Source organism: Pseudorasbora parva, chromosome 23, assembly GCF_024679245.1.
Source record: "Pseudorasbora parva isolate DD20220531a chromosome 23, ASM2467924v1, whole genome shotgun sequence".
Classification (NCBI taxonomy): Eukaryota; Metazoa; Chordata; class Actinopteri; order Cypriniformes; family Gobionidae; genus Pseudorasbora; species Pseudorasbora parva.
This window is the reverse complement of record NC_090194.1, coordinates 35618503-35643859: the sequence shown is the minus strand read 5'-3', so window position 1 is coordinate 35643859 and position 25357 is coordinate 35618503. Positions and strand designations below refer to the sequence as shown.

At 37.7% G+C, this 25357-nt stretch overlaps 1 protein-coding gene across 4 annotated transcripts in view; it reads left to right on the top strand.

The window, feature by feature from the left end:
• Positions 1–25357, top strand: part of LOC137061888 (3',5'-cyclic-AMP phosphodiesterase 4D) — a 320568-nt gene that overhangs the window by 81418 nt on the left and 213793 nt on the right. For 2 of the 4 annotated variants that reach the window (XM_067432547.1, XM_067432545.1), the window contains exon 3: positions 5274–5512. In XM_067432547.1, coding sequence (XP_067288648.1) covers positions 5274–5512 — 239 coding nt within the window. Of the gene's footprint in view, positions 1–5273; positions 5513–15844; positions 16057–25357 lie in introns of those variants that run through there. The other 2 variants (XM_067432549.1, XM_067432553.1) reach the window with 2 other exon arrangements.

The following is a 25357-nucleotide window of genomic DNA, read 5'->3' as shown; positions in this document are numbered from 1 at the left end:
TGTAGAGCCGCTGTAGTGAGATGGGCTTTGTAACGCCGTCTTTAGTGCCTTTATTGGTCTTGAGAGAGGAAATGACATTGGTGTCAATGAAGGCCTTTCTGAGCCATCGGATTTCAACACTAATATCTTCATCTGTGTGTGGAGATGAACGGAGGTCTGACGGGTGTCCAACCACATCGGTGAGGAATTAATGACAGCATTTACATTTTTGGCTGAACCCCTTTAATGTTTGTCTCTTTCTTAACATGAATATAGTCGGTGTAGGTCCACCAAATGGTTCAGTGGCTTGTATTGAATTACTATAGAATAATTTGATGACATTATATTGAGTATTTTACAGCTCTGAACATGGCCGATCTAGTCAGATCTGTTTTTATAAATGTCTATCGATCAGTTCTGGCTGTATTGAAGTATTTCAGAAGCACTCAAGCATGAGTCATGTTCCATTGTCCAGAGAAAGATGTTCAAACCGTTCAAGCCCACGCCCAACCCATAACCTCTGACTCCTCTCCTAGAATACATCTGCCAAATAGTTGAAATTACCCTTACGTTCCCTCTTCCCTGTTTTCTCGCCGAACAAAGTGCCTCCGTTTCGTGTGAGCCGCAGGTGGAGGGTTCACTCTTTTGTTCCGCTGCGCGCCGTGCCATTCAAACCATCGCTGTGATCTGCGTCTCTTCGAAAGGCTATTTTAAACCCCGTCTCCCACCCGCCCCTCCTAATCTGACTCTATAATAACTGCACACATCATCTTATTGTGTTTCTGCAAATTTTATGATATTGTGTTGTCTGTCTCCAGACAGCTAATTCCATCCCTTGTTTAGTCACGTGGACGCATTTTATGTGCCTTCGGTGTGAGATGTTGCTCTGACTATAAATGAAGCCCTTGATGCTTTGTGTTGCGGGCCGGGGCTTTCAACATGCCCACAGGCTTCAGTGCGTGAGTCAAGCTTCTCATATAATAATGAATAGTGCATTAGGGCCCTATTGCAAAAAGGGGAGCTTTAATTTGATAGATGTTTTTATATTTTTGGTTTACATGCCGTCATGATTAATGCAATAAGTTATTGGTCCAATTAAAAGAGAGAGAGCTTGAAATATCAAGTTATATCAGCACTTTGTGTGTGTGTGCGTGCTAGTATGTGGAAGCTATGCAAAATGGAAATTAATGACAGCATCTCTATTCCACAGAAATCTCTCTCCTTATAAGTTACACTGGCGGACTACTTATGCTAATAAAGTTGCAGCTTGGGAAAGGCAAACACACAGAGGCTTCGTTACCTTTCCTCTGACAGCAAGCTTTCCATCTCGTCGCGGCACAGTTCGACAATCCCTATGGGACATATTTTGTGAATGGATGCTGCGCTCATATCGGTTCCCTTCATTGGAAAAAAGCACCAGTAATGTGAACACAGCCCATTAGGTGATTCTCCAGAGCTGTTTGAGGGCGTCAGAGAGTATACCTGGGGAATTACGTGTATTGTGTGGGAATATTGTACTTTTGTTTGTCCCTTTTTCCTTCTTACTGTCAATCTTGGTCACCTTCATTAATAGATCGGTTGTATAGAAGCCCTTTCTATTTGATTTATTTAGGAGATTTTGTGTTTACTTGTAGATATTGTTCACACAAAAATAAAAATTCTGTCATTGACTCACCCTGTATGAGTTTCTTTCTTCTGTTGAACACAAAGGAAGATATTTTGAAGAATGCCAGTTGATATACTACATAGTAGGTTTTTTTTTCTTCCATCAAGTGTTTGGTTACCCATATCCTTAAAAATATAATTTGTGTTCAGCAGAAGAAAGAAATTCATACATATTTGGAACAACATAAGGACGAGTAAATGATGTCAGAGTTTTCATTTTTGGATGTACTGTCCCTTTAAATGCCCCATAAATAATAAGGCATGACAGAACATTTGACATCTTAAAAATTAAAAACCATACTCCCAGAAAGCACAGTCTTTTCTAGGTTTTTTTCTGCTTGCTTTATTTATTTTGTGCACGCCATGCAGACCCTCTGACTGCTTTTTAAAGATAATCTAAGTGCCTCTCCTCATGGAAAATATTAAATTAAGTACAGTACAAAATATGACAATTGTATTTGTTGCATGCCTTTTTTCCCCACTAAGAAAACATTTCCTTTCCCAAAGTTTTTACCGGAATGACAGAAGAAAGGACCATCTCTGGGCTGATTAAATTTAGACTCATAGCCCCAAGAGGTTTGACATACTCTTTAAGGAAATTAATTTACTTAATTTGGGAATTCATCTTGGGGTCGTGCCTCCATTATAACCACCAACTCATTTTCTGCAAATCTATTTATACTAGGATGAATCTCATGAAGCTTGTCAAGAACAAATCCAGGTCATATTTCACCCTAAAATCAGATTGTGCTTGGTGAAAAGGAAGCCTATTTTAGGATCATATTGAAATATATTGTCATAGTATTTGGTGTGCTGCATGTTTAGTTAAAGGAGTCATGAACTTAGAAATCAATATTTCCTTGAGATGTTGACATATAAGAGGTAATCATACTATGAGAATATCCTGTAAGTTTCAGAAATGAAAACTTCCTTGTTAGCCCAAAACCAGCTTTTATTGTAATAAGTCTAGAGAACGACTCAATGTGAAACACTGCGTCTGCAGCGGTACAAGAAGGAGTAACATCACCTTCTAAAGGATCCTAATGCTAGGAATGTGCTCAATGTGAATGTCTCAGTTGAGCATTATTTATTTGTATTGGGTACATTTCACTGCGGATTCTTTGATAAATCAGTCGCAATTTCGCTGGAGCTGTCAATCAAACAACTCGAGTTTCTCAGTGACTGAGTTCTGGACTTGTGCTAAAACTCCCGTTATAATCAACAAATCTCTTATTGACATTGTGTTTGCACTGTTAGTTATGATAAAAGCATTCGTCAGTGTGCAGAAATTGAGTTGAAATAACGAGATCACTGCATTCATGAGCTCAACATGTGTGTGATCGGCTACAATGATCATCACTGCAACCTTTCATCTCACCATCTGAATATAATGCCATAAACTGAATATAAAGCCATCGATGTGAATATAATGCCATAGAACTGAATATAATGCCATAGATCTGAATATAATGCCATAGAACTGAATATAATGCCATAGATCTGAATATAATGCCATAAACTGAATATAAAGCCATCGATGTGAATATAATGCCATAGACTGAATATAATGCCATAGATCTGAATATAATGCCATAGATCTGAATATAACGCCATAGATCTGAATATAATGCCGTAGATCTGAATATAATGCCATAGATCTGAATATAATGCCATAGATCTGAATATAATGCCATAGATCTGAATATAATGCCATAGATCTGAATATAATGCCGTAGATCTGAATCTAATGCCGTAGATCTGAATATAATGCGGTAGATCTGAATATAATGCGGTAGATCTGAATATAATGCGGTAGATCTGAATATAATGCCGTAGATCTGAATATAATGCCGTAGATCTGAATATAATGCCGTAGATCTGAATATAATGCCGTAGATCTGAATATAATGCCGTAGATCTGAATATAATGCCGTAGATCTGAATATAATGCCGTAGATCTGAATATAATGCCATAGATCTGAATATAATGCCATAGATCTGAATATAATGCCGTAGATCTGAATATAATGCCATAGATCTGAATATAATGCCATAGATCTGAATATAATGCCGTAGATCTGAATATAATGCCGTAGATCTGAATATAATGCCGTAGATCTGAATATAATGCCGTAGATCTGAATATAATGCCATAGTCTGAATATAATGCCGTAGATCTGAATATAATGCCATAGATCTGAATATAATGCCATAGAACTGAATATAATGCCGTAGATCTGAATATAATGCCATAGATCTGAATATAATGCCATAGATCTGAGTATAATGCCGTAGATCTGAATCTAATGCCGTAGATCTGAATATAATGCCATAGATCTGAATATAATGCCATAGATCTGAATATAATGCCATAGATCTGAATATAATGCCATAGATCTGAATATAATGCCATAGAACTGAATATAATGCCATAGATCTGAATATAATGCCATAGATCTGAATATAATGCCATAGATCTGAATATAATGCCATAGATCTGAATATAATGCCATAGATCTGAATATAATGCCATAGAACTAACCCTCAAATAAAGATTAAAACGGTTATGAATCAGTGAATCGATCAATGATTCGGATCGTGTGCCAAACTGCTGAAATCACGTGACACTGGCGATCCGAATCATTGATCAATTCACTGATTCATTCACTGAGTGAATAAAGTCGTAGTTTTTGTTATTTTTGGACCCAAATGTATTTTCTCTGCTTCAAGAGACTCTAATTAACCCACTGATGTCTCATATGGACTACTGTGATGATGTTTTTATTCCCTTTCTGGACATGGACAGTATAGTGTGCATACACTTGCATACACTCTCTGACTAAATATAAAATATCTTAAACTGTGTGTGAAGATGAACGGAGGTCTTACGGGTGTGGAGCGACATTAGGGGGAGGAGTTAATGACATACATTTCATTTTGGGGTGAACTAACCCTTTAAGAAGAAACTGGCGCTAACAGAGGCATTACATGGAGCTTGCCTCATTTTATTTTTGATTCGGTACTTCGACAAATGGCCTTTATAAAATTAAATAACTGCCCTCGGTTAAATATCACAAATATGCAGATTTAAGTAGGCCTATTTAAAAGCTGATAGAACACTTCAGAATCAATATATTTATACCACCAAAAATCCCCTCATACATTGCACAGTACAATTTGCTATGTACTCTACCTGATCTATGTACTCTACTCTATCAAATCAAATTGTGAAATTTGTGACTGCCCAACGCTAGTGTAAAGGTTTTTTACTTGAAGCAAATGTTACCTTTATTTTCTTGTCAGAGTGCCCCAAAATGCTTCGTTTACATGTTAAAAACCTTACTGGGAGGCAAAGCCCCAGATCCCGCTAAAAGTATTTAATTTGGAAACATGTCACCTTTTTCACCGCTTGTCAGTTTGCATGTATGGGTCTGGGAAGTGTGTGTGCAGTTTTCTGCCCTCAAGTCAGTCATAAAAATACAATTCAAATCCTCATAACCCCAAGACACATCTGTAGGCCCGTGCACTCAACACCGCCTTCCCGATCTGTGTATGATCTGTTCCACTCGGCTCTGTGGAATACTGAGCTCTATTAAACGGTGTGTGTGTGTGTGTTTGTGTTGTGCCAGGTGTGCGATGGGTCCCCAGAGTACCCAGCCGCCGAGGCAGAGGAAGCAGTCGCTCCAGGCATGGAGCTCATCCAAGTGCGCAGACGATCCAGCCGAAACCTGCAGCTGCCCCCGCTGGCCTTCCGGCTAGCTGAGCAACACGACTGGAACAGCAGAGAGATGGAGCCGATGGCCCGTCCCACCACCCTGGCACTGCGCACCCCCCCGCTCATCGCCATCACATCTGCTGACACCGGCAGGTGAGCAAAAACACGTGATGCCTTTTATGTGGATGCATATAATACGGACATATCTGTAAGGGTTGCACAACTACTGATTTCTTTAATACATTTACAGTTGCAAGAAAAATATGAGAACCCTTTGCAGAATCTGTGAATAATTGTAACAAAATAAGAGGGATCATACAAAGCGCATGTTATAAGATATTCAACATAAAAATGTTTACATATAGTCCACAAGACAAAAAAAGATGAATTTATAAAAATGACCCCATTCCAAAGTTAATGCAACCTTGATTCTTAAGTGAATTCTCTGCATTTTTGTAGACTATTTTGTGTGTATTTTACTGGTTTAGTGCAATTAGCAGCGAAAAATAACTCAATTTATCACCGAGATGTGGCTTTATGTGCGTCACTTTGGGAATTAGTAAAATTATGCACAATTCGGATTGCACGTATTGTGCATAATTTTACTCATTCCCAAAGTGATGCCAATATTCAATTCCTGTAACAGCTACAATATTCACCCGGAGCACATGAAACGAGTGAGGAGAGGTGGGTTTGTGTGTCACTCACAGAGAGAGAGAGAGAGAGAGAGACAGCAGCTGGTATCGTGTATCTATTCTACAGAAATTGAGTACTGGACGCGTTTCAGATATTTCAGTGTCTATATTTTTGACAACGCTACATTCCACTTAAGTTATTACTTCAGATGCCCTTTTAAAAGACTTACAATTGAAAAATGTATTTTATATAAAAATTCAACATACCACAATTGCTAGTAGGAGTGACTACACACCATTTCTGAAAATATACATGCATTTGGAGGGTGTTATGTCAAGCAAGATTATAAGAACACAGATGCAACCCTAGCCTGAATATTGGGCTCTTTTGCCTGCAAGCAACCACCCACAAAGTTCTGCACAGGCAAGCAGAACTCACATTGTCTGCGGTAAAGGTGAAAATCTAGTGTGTAGTAGTAAACACTGAGGACTACAAAAAGAAAGACGCAAGAACATTCACAGATAAATGCTGTTGTATATTGCTGTGGATACTCTGAGAAACTGATCTTAAGCCACAAATTCTCTTTCATCCATCTGCTTGCGTCCCTGGAGAGACACCCTTCAGCTGTGCTTCTTTAAAGAGTCCATCAAAGAAAGAACAGGCTGCATGGATGATAAGTGACAGAAAAACAGAGATAGGAGGACATTGGACAAAATGTCAAAGTGTGTTCTAATCTAGCCCTCCCACCAAAGAACTTCTCCCTCTAAAACAGGATCTGAAGAGCTAGTCGTGAAGCCAATCTCAGACGAAGGAGTCAATTTGATCGCCATGCCTGTTTCATTCTTACATTTCTATCACTGGTGATGATGAAACACCACTGCTGAGAAATATCCAAGTGTTTTTACAAAGACTCCCACAATGTTTTCTTCACAAATGACCTTGGAAAAAAATAAGGCAGCAGCAATTTGCACAAATTGAAAATAACTAGATTCTATTTACACTCAGTGAAAATAGCATTTTTTTCTAAGCGATAATGGCCATTTATACTAAAGTGCAAAGAGCATACTAAGTGAAAATAGTAATATATTCTATTTACACTATGTAAAAGTAGTTCTTTACAATATGTAAATAGTAATTAGATGCTATTTATACTTTATTTTGAAAGATGCATGCTATTTGCACCTCAGTATTGTTGTACATTAACAGGATGCAATAATAACATATATTTATTAAAATGACTAAATAGATGCGACCTTAAACAGTCAGTTCTGTTTGAAGTGAACGTAAACAGTTGAGAAAGGAAACGCATGTGTAGCAGTTTAATGGATCCGTTCTTCAGCACTTAAAGTGACAGCAGCCTAATATTCCTGCTATATATATTTTTTTCTTTCTTTATGGTATCAATGTCAAAATTGTGGCCAGTGAAATGCTGAATGGCTAGTAACTTTGGAAAACCACTAACCACAGTAACTGCTGAGCAAAAAAGTTAATGTCAAGCCCTGGATATAATTAATCATGAAATATGTTACATTGTATATATAAATATGTAAATAACATTCAGGCACTTTATTTATCTTATAACAATAGACTATATTCACAGCAGCGCCATCTTTGATTTTTAATGGGAATGAAAGCGAGTCTGTGAGGGATAAACATATGTCCTACGTCTCTTCAGTTATTTAATAGGGATTTGGAATTTACTTTACTCCACTGCATCCCATGCTTTGCATTGCTCTTGGTGAGGTAAGGCTTGGATGAGCTGCTCGGCCACGGAAACCCATTCCATGAAGCTCTCTCCGCTGTTCTTGAGCTCATCTGAAGGCCACAGAAGTCTGGAGGTCTGGAGCTATTGACTGTAGAAAGTTGGTGACTTCTGCACACTGTGATCCTCAGCATGCGCTGACCCCGCTCTGTGATTTTACGTGGCCTATCACTTCGTGGCTGAGTTGCTGTTGTTCCCAGTCGCTTCCACTTTGTTATAATCCCACTTACAGTTGAGCGTGGAATATTTAGTAGTGAGAAAATGTCAGGAATGGACTTATTGCACAGGTGTTAGCCTATCACGGCCCCACGCTTGAGTTCACTGAGCTCCTGAGAGCGACCCATTCTTACACTAATGTGTGTAGAAGCGTCTGCAGGCCTAGTGCATGATTTATACACCTGTGGCCATGAAGTGACTGAACACCTGAATTCAGTGATTTGGAGGGGTGTCCTAATACTTTTTGCGATATAGTGCATATCGGCCGATACCGGTATGGTGGCTAATATATATTGTGGATCCCTATTATTTAATGTTTTTGGATCATTCCGCTGAGGAAACACTGCACAAATATCTTTCCAATAACTTTCAGTAGTCAAAAAACACCAGACAATATGAATTATTGTGATCAAAGAGCTTCATACAAATTTTTACAGTGGATGCCATTGAAAACACGTTAAATCTATTCCTTTCAATCCTGTCATGGCGCTGCTCTGCTCTGGTTTTATTTCAACCATGTTTCCTGTGAATATTTAGTATATATGTTGGGTTGCATTTCAGCTGTGATGCTTGGCATTTTTAGACAATGTTGTTTAGGGTTTAGATGTTGATAAAACCACTGTACAGTTTTATCAGCATCATGAATGTTTCATTAGCTGTGGCGTCTTCATGTTTGAGCTCAAAGTTCTTGCATTTTAAAGATTCTACACAGGTTGAGTAATTTTTACACATAACTGACGAATGTGTTATTCTATAACAGCGAAATCAGTGGCACCCCACCATTGACAATCAATTTCCTCCCGTGGCTATTCATTGAAAAGCTGCGTCATCTTGGAGCTACATTTTATTTTTAGGCCAAACTAGTCATGCACTGATGTAGTGTTTTAGTGTGGCAGGATTCAATCAAACCTTATTGACTGGGTGCAATCTCCTTCCATTAACGTCTAATACTTTACAAGGTTATGTGAAAAGATGGAAGTGCCGTTTAGAACCAAGGACAGATTTTTTTCAAATATATATAAAAAGGTCTTCTCTTACATTCCCCCACAGAGAAAACACTGTTGGACCTATTCACATTGTTGGGAATGACAGAGTAATTTCCTGCCAGGTTCTGAATCAGACATTCAGTCTAAATGTCACAACGATCATAAGTGAAATAAATAGAATACCTGACGCACTTTCTTGTGATTGCATTACAGATTTTCTGACCTATGCAAACTCTAGTAGAGATTGGTTCTGATTTCTAAAGAAGTTTCCTTCATATATTGTCTAGTTTGGCCCCAAGCATGGTTCATTTATAATAACTGAATTTCGTCAACATGGTTACACGTTTTTCTGGCTTTGCTGCTGATTTGGTCTATTTGACCTGCCCATTGGCCACCCTGATAGTGACAACATGACTGTTTAAATCACTGATACTGCTGAACTGTGCACTTTCACGTCATAAAAGTATTACAGAAGCATGAAGAATCCTAAACACCTTCCATTATTGCTGACCTTAACTGATTTGGAAGGATCAATAGAGACAGCCTGGCATATCTAAATTCTGAAAAGGTTTTAGAGACGTATGAAAATAGGAATTTGTCTCTTGCCGAAGCCATGCTGTGCTGGAGTGGCATCGTATCAGCAGCCTGAATCAGCCGTGGACCAGAATACAATTTTTATGTCTGGTGAGTCATATTTTGTCCCTTGATATGTGAATACATCTGGGATTTGATTTGATGTTTGTGCATGCTTTAGCATGTAATAAATAGATCACGCATCATGCTCCATGTAAAGCATAAAAAAATGATTTTTGCAGATTTATTATTTGCATGGGTGATGTAAATTATGGCTCTGCATTGGCACATTCCCAATTACACAGATTATTCACATGCTTGTGTTTCAGAATAGAGTGCTGCATACTTGACGTCAAAATCTGGAAGACTAATTCACCAGTGGTTTCCTCAAGATTTTCGTATTGGTTTTTCAACTTGTAAGTAAAATTAGGTCCATGCTGATACTTGGACATTTTGCTCTGCAATGTATATTATGGCTTTTTTGAAGCTGTTATGTTTAGTTAAAGGGGTCATGAACTACTTGAGCTTTTGACATATAAGAGGTCATCATACTATAAGAATATACTGTAAGTTTCACAACTGAAACCGTTCTTGTTAGTCCAAAAACAGCTTTTATTGTAACTAAATCCAGAGAACGACTCAATGTGAAAGACGAGCTCTGAAGAAGATCAACGCCTACTTCATCACTGCAACTTTAGCCCCGCCCACTGGAGTGTTAGTGAGATGACGAGGAGAGAAGTGCGATACAGGTTGGACTATAAAAATAACATCACCTTCCAAAGGATCCTAATGCTAGGAATGTGCTCATTTATTTGCAACAATGTGAATGTCTCAGTTGAGCATTATTTTTATTTTGTATTTGGTACATTTCACTGCGGATTCTTTGATAAATCAGTTTCAACACAGGCTTTGCAATTAGGATATGGACTCGACAGTAATGCCACAACATGTTAGTAACCGTGTTAATTCTGATCTGCGATCAGTGATTTCTGATATGTGAAGATTCATGTACAGTCAGATGATGTGTCTGTCTGTAAATCAAACCAGTGATTAAACGCTCAAATTCACATAAATAAATCAAGTAAATAAAATAAAAGGTTATTTAAACTGATTAAATTATATTTTGAAAGGAATAAAAGAAAGCTCCCTTTACATTTGCTGGAGCTGTCAATCAAACAACTCGAGTTTCTCAGTGACTGAGTTCTGGACTTGTGCTAAAACTCCCGTTATAATCAACAAATCTCTTATTGACATTGTGTTTGCACTGTTAGTTATGATGAAAGCATTCGTCAGTGTGCAGAAATTGAGTTGAAATAACGAGATCACTGCATTCATGAGCTCAACATGTGTGTGATCGGCTACAATGATCATCACTGCAACCTTTCATCTCACCATCTGAATATAATGCCATAGACCTGAATATAATGCTATAGATCTGAATATAATGCCGTAGATCTGAATCTAATCCCGTAGATCTGAATATAATGCCATAGATCTGAATATAATGCCATAGAACTGAATATAATGCCATAGATCTGAATATAATGCCATAGATCTGAATATAATGCCGTAGATCTGAATATAATGCCATAGACTGAATATAATGCCATAGATCTGAATATAATGCCGTAGATCTGAATATAATGCCATAGACCTGAATATAATGCCATAGATCTGAATATAATGCCATAGATCTGAATATAATGCCGTAGATCTGAATATAATGCCATAGATCTGAATATAATGCCATAGACTGAATATAATGCCATAGACTGAATATAATGCCGTAGATCTGAATATAATGCGGTAGATCTGAATATAATGCCATAGACCTGAATATAAAGCCATCGATGTGAATATAATGCCATAGATCTGGATATAATGCCATAGATCTGAATATAATGCCATAGATCTGAATATAATGCCATAGACTGAATATAATGCCGTAGATCTGAATATAATGCCGTAGATCTGAATATAATGCCATAGATGTGAATATAATGCCGTAGATCTGAATATAATGCCATAGATCTGAATATAATGCCATAGAACTGAATATAATGCCATAGATCTGAATATAATGCCATAGATCTGAATATAATGCCATAGATCTGAATATAATGCCATAGACTGAATATAATGCCGTAGATCTGAATATAATGCCATAGATCTGAATATAATGCCATAGATCTGAATATAATGCCATAGACTGAATATAATGCCATAGATCTGAATATAATGCCATAGATCTGAATATAATGCCATAGACTGAATATAATGCCATAGACTGAATATAATGCCGTAGATCTAAATATAATGCCGTAGATCTGAATATAATGCCGTAGATCTGAATATAATGCCATAGAACTGAATATAATGCCATAGATGTGAATATAATGCCGTAGATCTGAATATAATGCCATAGAACTGAATATAATGCCATAGACTGAATATAATGCCATAGACTGAATATAATGCCATAGACTGAATATAATGCCGTAGATCTGAATATAATGCCATAGATCTGAATATAATGCCATAGAACTGAATATAATGCCATAGACTGAATATAATGCCATAGACTGAATATAATGCCATAGACTGAATATAATGCCGTAGATCTGAATATAATGCCATAGATCTGAATATAATGCCGTAGATCTGAATATAATGCCATAGACTGAATATAATGCCGTAGATCTGAATATAATGCCGTAGATCTGAATATAATGCCGTAGATCTGAATATAATGCCGTAGATCTGAATATAATGCCGTAGACCTGAATATAATGCCATAGACCTGAATATAATGCCATAGATCTGAATATAATGCCGTAGATCTGAATATAATGCCGTAGATCTGAATATAATGCCGTAGATCTGAATATAATGCCATAGATCTGAATATAATGCCATAGATCTGAATATAATGCCATAGATCTGAATATAATGCCATAGAACTGAATATAATGCCATAGACTGAATATAATGCCGTAGATCTGAATATAATGCCGTAGATCTGAATATAATGCCATAGATCTGAATATAATGCCATAGATCTGAATATAATGCCGTAGATCTGAATATAATGCCGTAGATCTGAATATAATGCCATAGATCTGAATATAATGCCATAGATCTGAATATAATGCCATAGATCTGAATATAATGCCGTAGATCTGAATATAATGCCATAGATCTGAATATAATGCCGTAGATCTGAATATAATGCCGTAGATCTGAATATAATGCCATAGATCTGAATATAATGCCATAGAACTGAATATAACAAGTGTTCAACAGAGAGCCCTTCAAACTGAGTGTTCAAATCAGAAGCTAAAATCAGTGAAGGAAAAATGCTTTTTTAAAAGTTATGAAATTTAATGTCAAAATCATACTAACATTATACGTGCACCCTAGAAAACATTATAAAACAATAAAACAATGCAGTTCATGACTCTTTAAAAAAAATAAGTTTCAAATAAGTAACTAGATAATAATGTTTGGTGTGTGAGTGTGTGAGTGTGTGTGTGGTTTATGTTGTAGAACAAAACTTCCAATTATCGTCAAGCTATGTTTACTCCAGACCTTATTTTGGCCTTGTTCAAAGAAGGTCAGTTTGTGAATCTCTGATGTCTCTTACCCAAACATCAAAACAGCTCATGAACTATCAATATCAATGGCAACCAGTGACTTCACATTTAATGTGACCTTTTTTATTTCCTCAAAGGATTTACTTGTCTGACTCTAATGTAGATTCATAACCAAATTTTTTTTTTCATATTCTATCTTCCCAATCTCACAGATCACAGACCGAACACACTTTGATTTGATCTACCTGACCTCTATCCATTAATCAGTTCAATCATAGAACTTATCAACTTATGAATATTAGTCAATCTACAGTAAACTTTAATTTGCATAGGAAAATTTTGTCTCAAGAGCCCACCCACAAAGTTGGTGGAAAATGTTAGTTAACTGTGCCATGAAATAACTTTTGTCATTCTTCTTATTGAAATAGTAAACTGGGATTAGAGATATTGATATACATTTTAACATTTTTAATAGCAAATAGTCTACTAGTTTACATTGCAGCCGGTGTTTATGGAGTGGTGCAGGGATGATGCATTTTTGTGCTGAACCTGGAAAGGAGTTCTGGAATGAATTCAATGTTTTTTTGTTTTGTTTAAATGGCTGAAATATGGTCTGTGGTGAACACAAAGCTCAAGACACTTTTATAATCACACTCTTACAAACTATCCTACCTCAAACTTTAAGGGAAAAAGGTTGTTTTTTAGATAATAGGCAAGGCATGTTTATTTATATAGCACATTTCATACACAGTGGCATTTTAAATGAATTAAAATAGTGATAACATAAGCATAAGAAAACCATATGTAAAAATTAAAAATAGAAACCTTTGACCCGCAGGGCCTCCCCTTTCTTGAGTCCGCTTCTTCATAATAACTGAAAGAGTTGATGTAAGTTTGTGTTGGTGACGTTGAAGTCATGGGACCGTGGTGTAGTTAGTTTATATAATACCTTTAGCTTTTTACAGCTGATGACTGCATTTAGGCTTCAAAATGTATAAAAGTTGTTGATTTGTGAAAAATCAACGAGTTGTCGGAAGCAGTGGCGGAGCCAGAGTGGTGTCCAGGCTATTGCTATTTCCATTTCACATCCTATTGAAAGAAGCGTGTATTTTGAGGTGCGGCTGGGCGGCACATTGTTCATGTATTATCGTTGAATATTAAGAGAAAATTAACGTTTGTTGTAAACATATGATTAAAAGCCTAATAAAAGTTGTTCACAATCCTGCACCGCCATTCATAGTTTTCTATTAAACAACACAATTTGTCTTAAAACATTGTTAATGTATTACGACTTCACCCTAAGTTGGAAGAGTGTGTATAGATAGCTATTTTTCTTTCTGTGTAAAGTCTTTGTTTTATGGAAGAATATTATATAGCCTAGTTTGCGCTTTTGTTGTTGTTGCAGTTTTTACAGCAAAACACATCGATGCCACTTCTTTCATATTTGAAGTGAACCCTTTTGCCTGTGTGTAATAAGATCTAGCCTACTGTTTTACATTGCCGCCGAACGCGACAGCGTTACAATTGTATAGCGATGGGCCGATTTCAAAACAAAGCTTCGAACCGTTATAAATCAGCATATCGATTTGTGTTTCAGGTCGTGTGTCAAAATCAAGCGGCAACCTCCCGCGATCTCTCTTGAAGCCAATACGGAAGTAATGTAAACTGCAATTCCTCATCTGGCCACTAGGGACAGGCTGCAGAAGGAGCAGAATCTCATTGAGCTCCATGTTAAAAAGCCCAACTTTACAGGAGAAAAAAAACATGATTACAGCCTGGTACAAATTGTGGTTTTGGTCTATACGGCCAATTTTGCCTTTCATGATAACTGAGGGTGGTGAATTTTTTTTTTATAACTCATTGGTTTATGTTATATAAAGCCTTAATGTTCTGCATAATTAAGGGTGTGGTTACTTTGAGTGACAGGTGGATAGCCATTTATATGGCGTCTATAGTCATTGCGTCACATAAGCTCTGCCCACACCCCGCCTCTTTGCCCATTTTCTTTTATCTGACGTGATGATGCGCTAGCAAGATGGCAACGCCCAGCTTGTCTCTAGTTTAAGCTTCAGAGCGGCTTATCGGAATCCTATGGGTGACGTCACGGACACTACATTCATATATTTTTTTACAGTCTATAGTCAAAATGCAAAACTGCTGAAATCACGTGACTTTGGCGATCCGAATCATGAATCGATTCACTGATTCATAATGGTGTAAAGCTTTGTTTTGAAATCGGCCATCACTATACAAGTTATTTAGTGTTTTTTTTGCACACAAAAACTATTTTCGTGTCTTTATGATTGTAGTGCCACTGTAGTGAGATGGGCTTTGTATAAAGACGTCTTTAGTGCCTTTATGGGTCTCGAGAGAGGACATTGGTGTCAATGAAGGCTTTTCTTAGCCATCGGATTTCAACAAAAATATCTTCATCTGTGTCTGAAAATGAAGGTCTTACGGGTGTCCAACGACATGAGGGGGAGGAATTCATGACAGAATTTTCATTTTTGGGTGAACTAACCCTTTAAAGTTATTCATTTTGTTATGAAGGTGACGGTGCTGAATATTAGAGGCGCATTTTCCTCAGTCAGAGTCAGAGTGACAGTTTAAAATAACGGTCGCTCCCGCTGAGCGGGAAAGTGACCGGCAGCATCAGCGCGGGGATGGTGCGCGCGCTCCTCCTGAACACTTGCGGAGGCAGCAGCCGCCCGCCTCACCGTCTCTAGCGCAGAAACTCTCAGTAGCTACACATCAGTGAGTGAAGAGAGAGAGAGAGTGGGGGACAGCGGGATATTCACACACACATCGACACACAGCTTACCTGAAAGCACCGGGGAAAATGGACCGAACCTACGCGGTGGATACGGGTCACCGACCGGGTCTGAAGAAATCACGGATGTCGTGGCCGTCGTCTTTTCAGGGATTTAGACGGTAAGATCATGAGGGATAGATGGGTGTGTGAACGGGCTTTTGTGAAGTGCACTTTCTTTGTGCTGATCAGTTCATCTCCGGAAGAAATCTGTTCTTTTTTGCTCTAGAATGAACTGAATGAACTTTAAAGTCAAAGGACTTCAGTGAAAGTGATAATCCTCGCGCCCGCTATTGTTTTGATATGAAATTATTTAATTATTAGGATAGGCTACTAATTAGAATAGAACTGTAATCTCTAATAGAAAACAACATCCATATCGTTTTTTATTATATTATTATTATTTATTTGTTTATTTATTTTTCAAGTTCCAATATTTCTCTCAGGGATTTGTGACGTTTTTTTAATTACGCTAATATTTGTAAACATAACGTAAGCCTATTTGATCACGGCTACTCGTCGTTCGTTTTGCTTGTTTATATATTTTATTAGATGGACTATAATGCTGGAATGCAATAAAGTGTGCTATAGGGGGTTATATGGGGCTTATATGTCTATATAATCTGGCTAATTATGTACAATATGAATATTGCTTGGCCGTAATCAACGCAAATTCACGTGTGATTTCAAGTATCTAACACTTGTGTATGAGAGTATGTGGCAAATGATGGCTTTGTGTTTATGCATTTATTAGTTCATTTGTGGTTGTTTACCAGAATTTGACTGATGTTATTTTTGCGACCAAATATAGCGATTTTTTTTTTTTAAATTGTTATCTTTATTTCTAGTTGAGTTTTTTATAATATTATTTAAAAAGACTATTAAATCTATAAAAATAAAAACATGCATTATGCATATATGATTAGTAATATTAGCACACTCTAAAAAACGTTAGGTTAAAAACAACCCAGGTTGGGTTGAAAATTGGCAAACCCAGTAAATGGGTGCTTTTAACCCAACAATTTGGTTGTTTTACTTTAAGCAAACATTTAACCCAATCGCTGGTTAAGAGTGTAACCATTTCTATAACTTTTGGCATTATATTTTGATTTATAAGTTATGTGGCAGTCTAAATGGTGTCATTTATTAGACTCCAGCCGTCAGTAGTGCTAGTCGTCATTGGCCGTCTCAGAGTTTTGCTGTGTGGCACCGTTCTGTTTTACTGATCATTAATCATAGTTGTTGTTCCTCCTTGAATTGTCCTCATGAGGACAGATTTCTCCACTAACAAACATAATTAATGTGCCAAAGTGTCGTTCTCTCACCTAACCTCTAACCATGTCCTCTCATTCCCATACACGGACGGAGATTAACAGTAATGTGCCGGAGCACTGCCCACTCGGTTGCCATTTCTTGATTTCTGTCACTGATTGCACGGCATTGCTGACTCGAGATGTTTTTGTCTCTTGAGTTCATTTCAAACGGAACATATCTTGATGAACGCAGTGGGGGTCGAGCAGAGGTGGATTTTTACTCTTAAATACACAGAACACTTTGTCCTGTGGGCTTTCCGGGCGGCCTGCCCTCATCTAGCGGTATATTGCTCATAAGGAGTAATGACAGTGTTGGGTTTAATTCCCCGAGTGCAGCCCAGAGAGATCATTGTAAGACTGAGTTGGGCTAATCCAGCAAGAAACATAGATGGATCGATATAGATAGATAGATAGATAGATAGATAGATAGATAGATAGATAGATAGATAGATGGACAGACAGATATATAAATAGATAGATGTATGGTAGATAGATACATATGATAGATAGAAATATAGATTGATAGACAGCCATATACATATATAAAATGTTTAAGAACGTTCTACTAATGTTCCCATTAAAGCAATAGTTTACCCAAAAATGAAAATTCTCTCATTAATTCCTCACCCTCATGTCGTTCCAAACCCGTAAGACCTTCGCTCCTCTTCAGAACATACATTAAGATCTTTTTGATGAAATCTGAGAGCTTTCTATCCCTCCATTGACAAGCTATGCAACTACCACTTTTAAGGCTCAGAAAGGCAGTAGACATCATTTAAGTAATCCATGTGACTCCAGTGGTTTGACCTCAATTTCATGAAGCAACAAAAGTGATTTGTTTGCACATAAAAACACAGTTTACCATTTTATTTACAAAATATTAAGTTTTTAAAAAAGGTGCCAGCCACTGCCAGCATTTTTGATCATTTCCACAAAACTGTCATGGCCCCCAGGATATTTAGTTATGAATATCTGAACATGCAATAATGGGTGCGTTTACATGCACACCACTAAGCTGATAATTCAAAAAATTAGCTTATTGAAATAATCAGTTTTTCCCCGTTTACATGCACACCAGTAAACTGACAACGCAAGTAAACCGCGTTTACATGACTTTATTAATAAACCAGGTTATTTCCTTGTAGTGACGTCATCAATAATAATGTCCATATATCTGACTCGGAGTTTTTCAAATGTTTCGCCAGTTGTGATATTAATAAAGCGTGTCAGCTGGAGATTTACGGCTCATATTATCCCTCATCTTTTCCAGATGCAGCGTTTAGACTGAACCTCTTCTACTTCTGCAGCATGAGAAGAAAACATGTCTTTACAATGTTCTGGGTCTTAAAAGAGTCTGTGTTTGTGATATATGTCCTTATTTCATGCAAAACGCTCGCTCGCTCTGTCTGGATGCATTTAAATATGCTCTAAGTTTGCGTTTATTTCACCTATCACACATGCGCACTTCAATAAGCCGACAGAAAGCAGGTTATTACGTTTACATGCAGTGCGAAATCGAGGTAAGAGGCAAAAAACGACCTGTCCCGACCGGTTTATGCTTATGCCGTTTATGACCTTACTCCGATAAAAGAAAACGGGTTACTGCGTTTACATGACCATGATCATTGCCGGCTTATTAGGCACAGTTGGCTTAAGAACGTGCATCTAAACGCACCCAATATCAAAAAAAAGAACCGATTTTATTCTAGCTTCATACATTATTTTTTTTAATCAACGTTTGAAAGTGGGTAAGTTTAATAAAGCAACATTTCAAACAAAACTCAAGTCTGGGCACAGAAGACAACAGGAGCATTAAATACACAAAATACTAAAAGCCACTGCAGGAGATGGTTTGGTTCTCTTTAGAGTCAAAACTAAAGTCTAAATTCATCTGGTTGTTGAAACCATATATGTAAATTTTACTCCTCCCAACAATGCTAAAAAAACAAAAAACGTATGAGAGTGTGTTATAGGCTATGTCATGTTATAGCCAGATAGGACTATGCAGCACACATCGCCACAGACTAACATCTCTTTATTAACCCTACACACAAACGATTAAACAAAAAGTAAAGTCGTAGGTGCTCACAATCATCTTCATTAAAAGAAAACACACTGAATGATCTCACCGTTGCTGTTGCCACGCTCGCTCATATTGTGGAAAATATGATTGTGAAATCAACTGATGTTCAGTAAAACACAGCTCGTATCTGTTGTGCATTAAACACTGATTCCAGCATTATATGCATATTTAATAAAGATCGGATTTATATCTGTTTTGCAGGAGACACATTTATATGTCCAAGTGTAAATGAAATAGTTTTGATAAATCATAGCTTTGATTTACACTGCGTGTGTGTTCTCCAGGTCGTGCTTACTGGGTTGTTTATTAAAGACCAAATGTGCCCAGATGTCGGCTTTTAAAGTAGTTAGAGCATTTTTAATTACTCTGTCGTGTCTCGCCTCCCTCAGCCATTGTGTGCCACCGCGACAATACACGTGCATGACAAATAACGTCAGAAAAGCGTTAGTAACATTATAACCGGTTATGGTCTATTACTAAACCAATACTAAACCGTCCTCATCTGCATCGCGATTAGGGCTGTAACGATATGCGATATGAAATCGAAATCGCAATACGCAGGTCCACGAACCTGTATCGCGATGTGAGGAGGCAGAATCGTGACACACCCCTTCCAACTCCCAGAATTATCCTTCCTGTCCAGGTCCAACTTTTAAGTCAGCAGTATGGCCACATTTCAGCTACCCGGTGGAGAACAAGGATGGCAATCGTGTAGTTGACAAGACCCACAAAATTTGCCGTAAGTGTTTCAAGAAGCTTCCCCAACCGGCTGGCAACGTGGTGTGAGCGTGGCGTTTCTGTTGCGTGTCATCCGTGGGGCGGCTGCGTGGCGTTTTCTCTTTCTTTGCACACCAGAAGCGTGTCTGACGCGGCGCTTCTGTTGGTATTGATGTACAGGAGGCCCTATACTTCATGGTAATATATATTGCCTATTGGTACCGCAAAGAAAATGTCGGCAGTAGCCTATTGACCATACAGATATATGGTATTGACGGCAAAATAGGCTACAGAATACTGTACAGAATAAAACTGTTTTGTCCCCCCCATATCGAGGTTTGTATCGTACCGTGGGTCAAAAATCGTGATACGAACCGAATCGTGGGTTTGGTGTATCGTTACAGCCCTAATCGCGATGCATTGAAAAAACGATTAATTTCGACAGCGCTACAGTTTGTTCAGATTTCTGTCATGTTAAACCATCAGTCCAATACACTTCCTGTCTGGAGGGTAATTGCTGTCAAAAGTCAGTTATGCTCAGGAGTTAAAAGGCCATTACTTTGCATTAGAAAGTGCACTTAGTCTAATTAAACTAGCTCAGTTTTTTCATTGGTTTGTGTTGGGCTTGTTTGTCAGAAACACAGTTGTATTTAGGGGGTTTTCAGATTCGTAAGCTCGTGTTGTCATCCTCATTATGGTGTATGACCCTGTGACCGGTACACCCAGGAGCTTGCATTACTTTCCAGCTATAAAATGAAACATTTTCAGATTTATGGGTATTGTGTAACAACATTGCCTGACTCATCCGGGTCAAGGGCACGTCTAATTACAGGGGCTGGACCATAGAAATGTCCCCGTGAACGGTTGTCTAATTTGCAGTAAAGTTATTGTAAAGTAACTGTTTCTACTGTGTCCTTCCATCAAGGAATGTGTTGAAATTCCTTAAGGCGCTGGAGTTGTACAGTACTGTCATTTTCTAATTTCATCTTCAAATAATGTCATCTTCAAATTTGATAAGTCTGAACAATATATATATTTCTGTTACTGTAGTTAAAAATTTGAATTGCCCTTTCCAATTGGTAACCCATAATTTTAATTTCCCAATGATTTCACATGTCACTTTAACACAAAATGGCATCTTGAGCCATTTTTATTTTTAGCAATGCATTTTATGAATGATAAAATTATTTTTATATATATATATATATATATATATATATATATATATATATATATATATATATATATATATGAAGTTGCGTTCAGAATTGTTATACGGAAAATGTTCCGTATAAAGAGAAGAAAGAGAGGGATTTTCTTACTATTTCGTGTGGAAAAGATAGTTTAGGATTAGTTGGGGAAGTGCATAATATTCCAGTCTCTCCATGCAAGCACGAACATGAACCAACAATACTTTTACATTTTGGCTTATGTAAATTTCTACAGATTCCATTAAAAGGCTACAAAGGCTAATAGAATAATGTTATGTAGCATCATTAAAAACATGAACTAACACTAATGGACAAAAGTTTTTTTGCCCTCGCTCTCGCTCTCTGAAAAAAGGGAAGTGCCGTGTGCTTTACACGGATGATGCATCACCTCACCTTTACTCATATTCTTAATTTTCGACAGGTCTCTGCAATTCACACCCTGGCTAAAACACATTAGGGGAAGCATTTTAATAATTCAATGAATGCATATAAAAAATGCAGAATCGAATTGTCTCGAATTGAATCGTTCTGAATGTGCAAAAATCGTTCTTAGAGGTCCCATGGCATGGATTGTTTTATTGTTTTATAATGTTTCCTGAGGTGTTCTTATATTGTTAGTATGGTTTTTACATCAAAACATGTCATAATTTAGAAAAAGTCATTTTTTCTTTCCTGATATTAGCTTTTTAGTTTTTAAGGTTTAGTCTGCTGTGATTGGCTGACATCTTTGGAGGGGGCGGGGTTTAGTGAGGTGCAGCACTGCCAGCCAGAGAGAGACGGAGATCTGGGGAAAGATTGCTGAGAAAGTGTTGTTGTACCGAGTTGTTGAGAGTGCTGTGAGCGCGAGTTAATGTTTGTATCTGAGAGCTCTGAATAGACACGAGTCCCAGTCACGCCGATTCTTATTCTATGAACTTTGCAACGTTATTTCTCTCACAAAATGCTTTCACCACAACTAACAAACAAACACAATATCAACACGAATACAGTAAGAGCTTATGTTGAGCATAACAGCGTCATTCATTATAACGGCAGTTTGGACGAGTGCAGATGTGATTGACAGCTTCATAGATTATAAAGAGTGTTCTTTGATCGCTCTCTGTAGTTTAATCATTTAAATAACAGATTTGTTTCATGCTGCTAACAGAAATGACGCATCAAGACGATGCATCAAGATGGCCAGTGGCGGGACTGACAGTAATAAACGATTTAGAAAGAAAGTCTCTGTGGACTTGAATGATTAGCTACACATCAGAAATCACTAATCTAGTGATGTAACGGTACCAAAATTCCAGTAGTCGGTACCAATACAATCAAATTTTACGTTATTCTGTACCAATTTCGGTACCACAGCTAAATGTTTTTTTTAAAAACTATTTAATTAATTTTTTATATTTAGCCGACTCCTCGTCCCGCGGCGATCGTGTGCACCTCACACAAAACCATTCAGTAGCGCAGAAATCAACACTGTTCTGGGATTTATCAATAAAATACCTTAGAAACTGAAAAGTTCTAGCATATATTTCTTGTTAACTAAAACTCAGCTTCACTATTATTAAAGAGATGCTGGCAGGTAGAATTAATTCACACAATCACTCACTAATGCATTCATATCTGTATCGTGATACTTTATCTGTATCTTATTCAGAACGAGCAGAACTCTGTGAGAAATATAACGACCATAAGACAAAATAACTGATACAGAAGCTGATATGTAGGATTAATAACCTTATGAGCAGTGCTGTGTCATGTGCCATAGCTGTCCTGTGCACAAGAAGACCCGAGTTCGCGTCTCAACTCGAGGTTCAGGCTTATTTGTTCATTAAAGACGTCAGCAGCGACTAGTCGACGTCGACTCGACTTTCATCACATAAATGTCAACTTTAAAAAAACGGAAGTCGTTCAACCCCTAGTACCGACTTCGTTCCGAAGTACCGGTACTTGTGACATCCCTACACTGATCCCAGATCAGGCATTAATGGACACTGTTACTCACTGTTTGTGGCGGTGCTGTTGAATCCATATGGTAAAGCCTGTGCTGCTGACATCGACTGATAATCTGAACCCATTCTCTACTAATTCTCTGGGCGGGCAAAGCAGAGGAATGGGAGGAAACCTTTCCTGGTATGACGTCATAAAAGGAGAATTCAAGATCAGCTCGTCTGGGCTCTCATTTTCTCAAAGGCAGAGAAAGACAGCCAGAACTCGCTTTACACCGATCAACATTTCTAGCCATTTGGGGGCAATATTCAGGCTAGAGGAACTCATATTAATGTTGAAAAACCTCATAAATAGAAAATGTCATGCCATGGGACTTTTAAATTAAGCTAAAAATCTATGAATTGTGAATCGAATCGATTCGCTGTCTACCCAAAGATTCACAACCCTACAAAACACTCTTACACTGCCCTGGGCTAGCAGGTCATCCTTATTGTTAATTCCTGGTTGAAGTTCTCATTTTTGCTCTCCTAATGTCTCCTGAGCAAATTGTAAATGCATGACCCTTGTGATGGAAGGTGGCACACAAGCTATTAAGCCCGTAGGCCTGTCTGTCAGCTTATTGACCTGAGCGCAGGGTGATTCTCAAGGGAAATTCTTGTGCTGCGATAGCCTGGACAGTAACTAGCTTCACATCCCTTAACCAAGCTTCTCTTCGGATTTATACACTCTCTTTGGACTGTCAAGTCGAGTCACCTTTATTTGTATAGCTCTTTTTGCATTTTGGCTGTTGCTCAGCTGAAGTCACTTCAGTGTTGATTCACTTTCAATTATTAAATTAGTTCCTGACATCTATAAAGCAGTAAAATCATGTCATTGTCCAGCTCAGTTCAGTTCTCATACAGCAGCGTCACTACAGTCAGATCAATAATATTGTTGAATATTAAGTGTCCTGACTAAGCAAGCCAGAGGCGACAGTGGCAAGAACCCAAACTCCATCAGGTGACAGAGTAAAAAAAAACACCTTGGGAGCAACCAGGCTCAGTCACGGAGCCAGTTCTCTGGCCAGAGAATGAACACGATGTGATTAGGATTCAGGCTGCATCACAAGCCAGAAATCTTATTGTGGGTCGGTAGCATTCAAATATTCATCCAGTTCTTTTTGCTTGAAGATCAGATTCATCATGCCGGTATGTAACCACTAGCTACGTTTAAATGCAGCCAAATAATCTGTTAGTAATCTGATTGACCACTCAATCGCACTGAAATGCCTTCATGTAAACACTTTAATCAAACCGATCAAGCTTGATCCGAATGACATTTCAATCAGATCAAATGGGGTATTTTGTTCCAATTTTTAATCCGATTAAACATGCAAACACTTGATCGGACTGAAAACTAAAAAAATAACTCCTGTTAAGTTTTCCTATTGTGACGTGGATCAGAACAATGTCCTATCAGTCCTCACTTCATACTCATCCACAGACTAATGTAGAAGAATAGTATGCACAAACAGCGGCAAATTCAATATATTCGTTCAGTGTACACGTCAAAAAATCAATGCTGATCAGCTTGCGTCATATAAATGCACACATCAACCTGATCAATTTATTTAGCATACACTAGTGTGCCATCACAGGTTGTCAAATGTGTGCTGTGGAAAATGATCAAATTCCAAAAAAAGATTTAAAAAGATTAAAAAAAAAAAAAAAAGTATATTTAATAGTTCTACAAATATTTAACCAATGAAAAGTATTTAAAATAGGTTGTGACTAAACCTCACAACCCCATTGGCTCTTCAAACTGCCAGTCAAACCTCATAACTATCACCGCCTTCTCTGCTTGTTTGCAATGCAAGGGTAGATAAAGAACTAATGTTTGAGTAAGTACAGCGTTTTCTTCACTCTTGAAACACTATATTTCCATAAAAGCTAATGTTTTTTTTTTTTGAAGAGCAGAGAATAGTCTTAGTCTTTATTAATCTGCGCATTTGCGAACCAGCGCAAAACTTTTGCCGTTAAAAAAATAATGTCAGGATTTACTAAAAGCTGAAAGGTGTGGACGGTTATTTTTGTTGCTGACCTTATTGCATATGCATTTGTAGGAGTTTCCCTTTCAGACACAATATTTATGGGATGACAATATTTAAATAAATCATAAA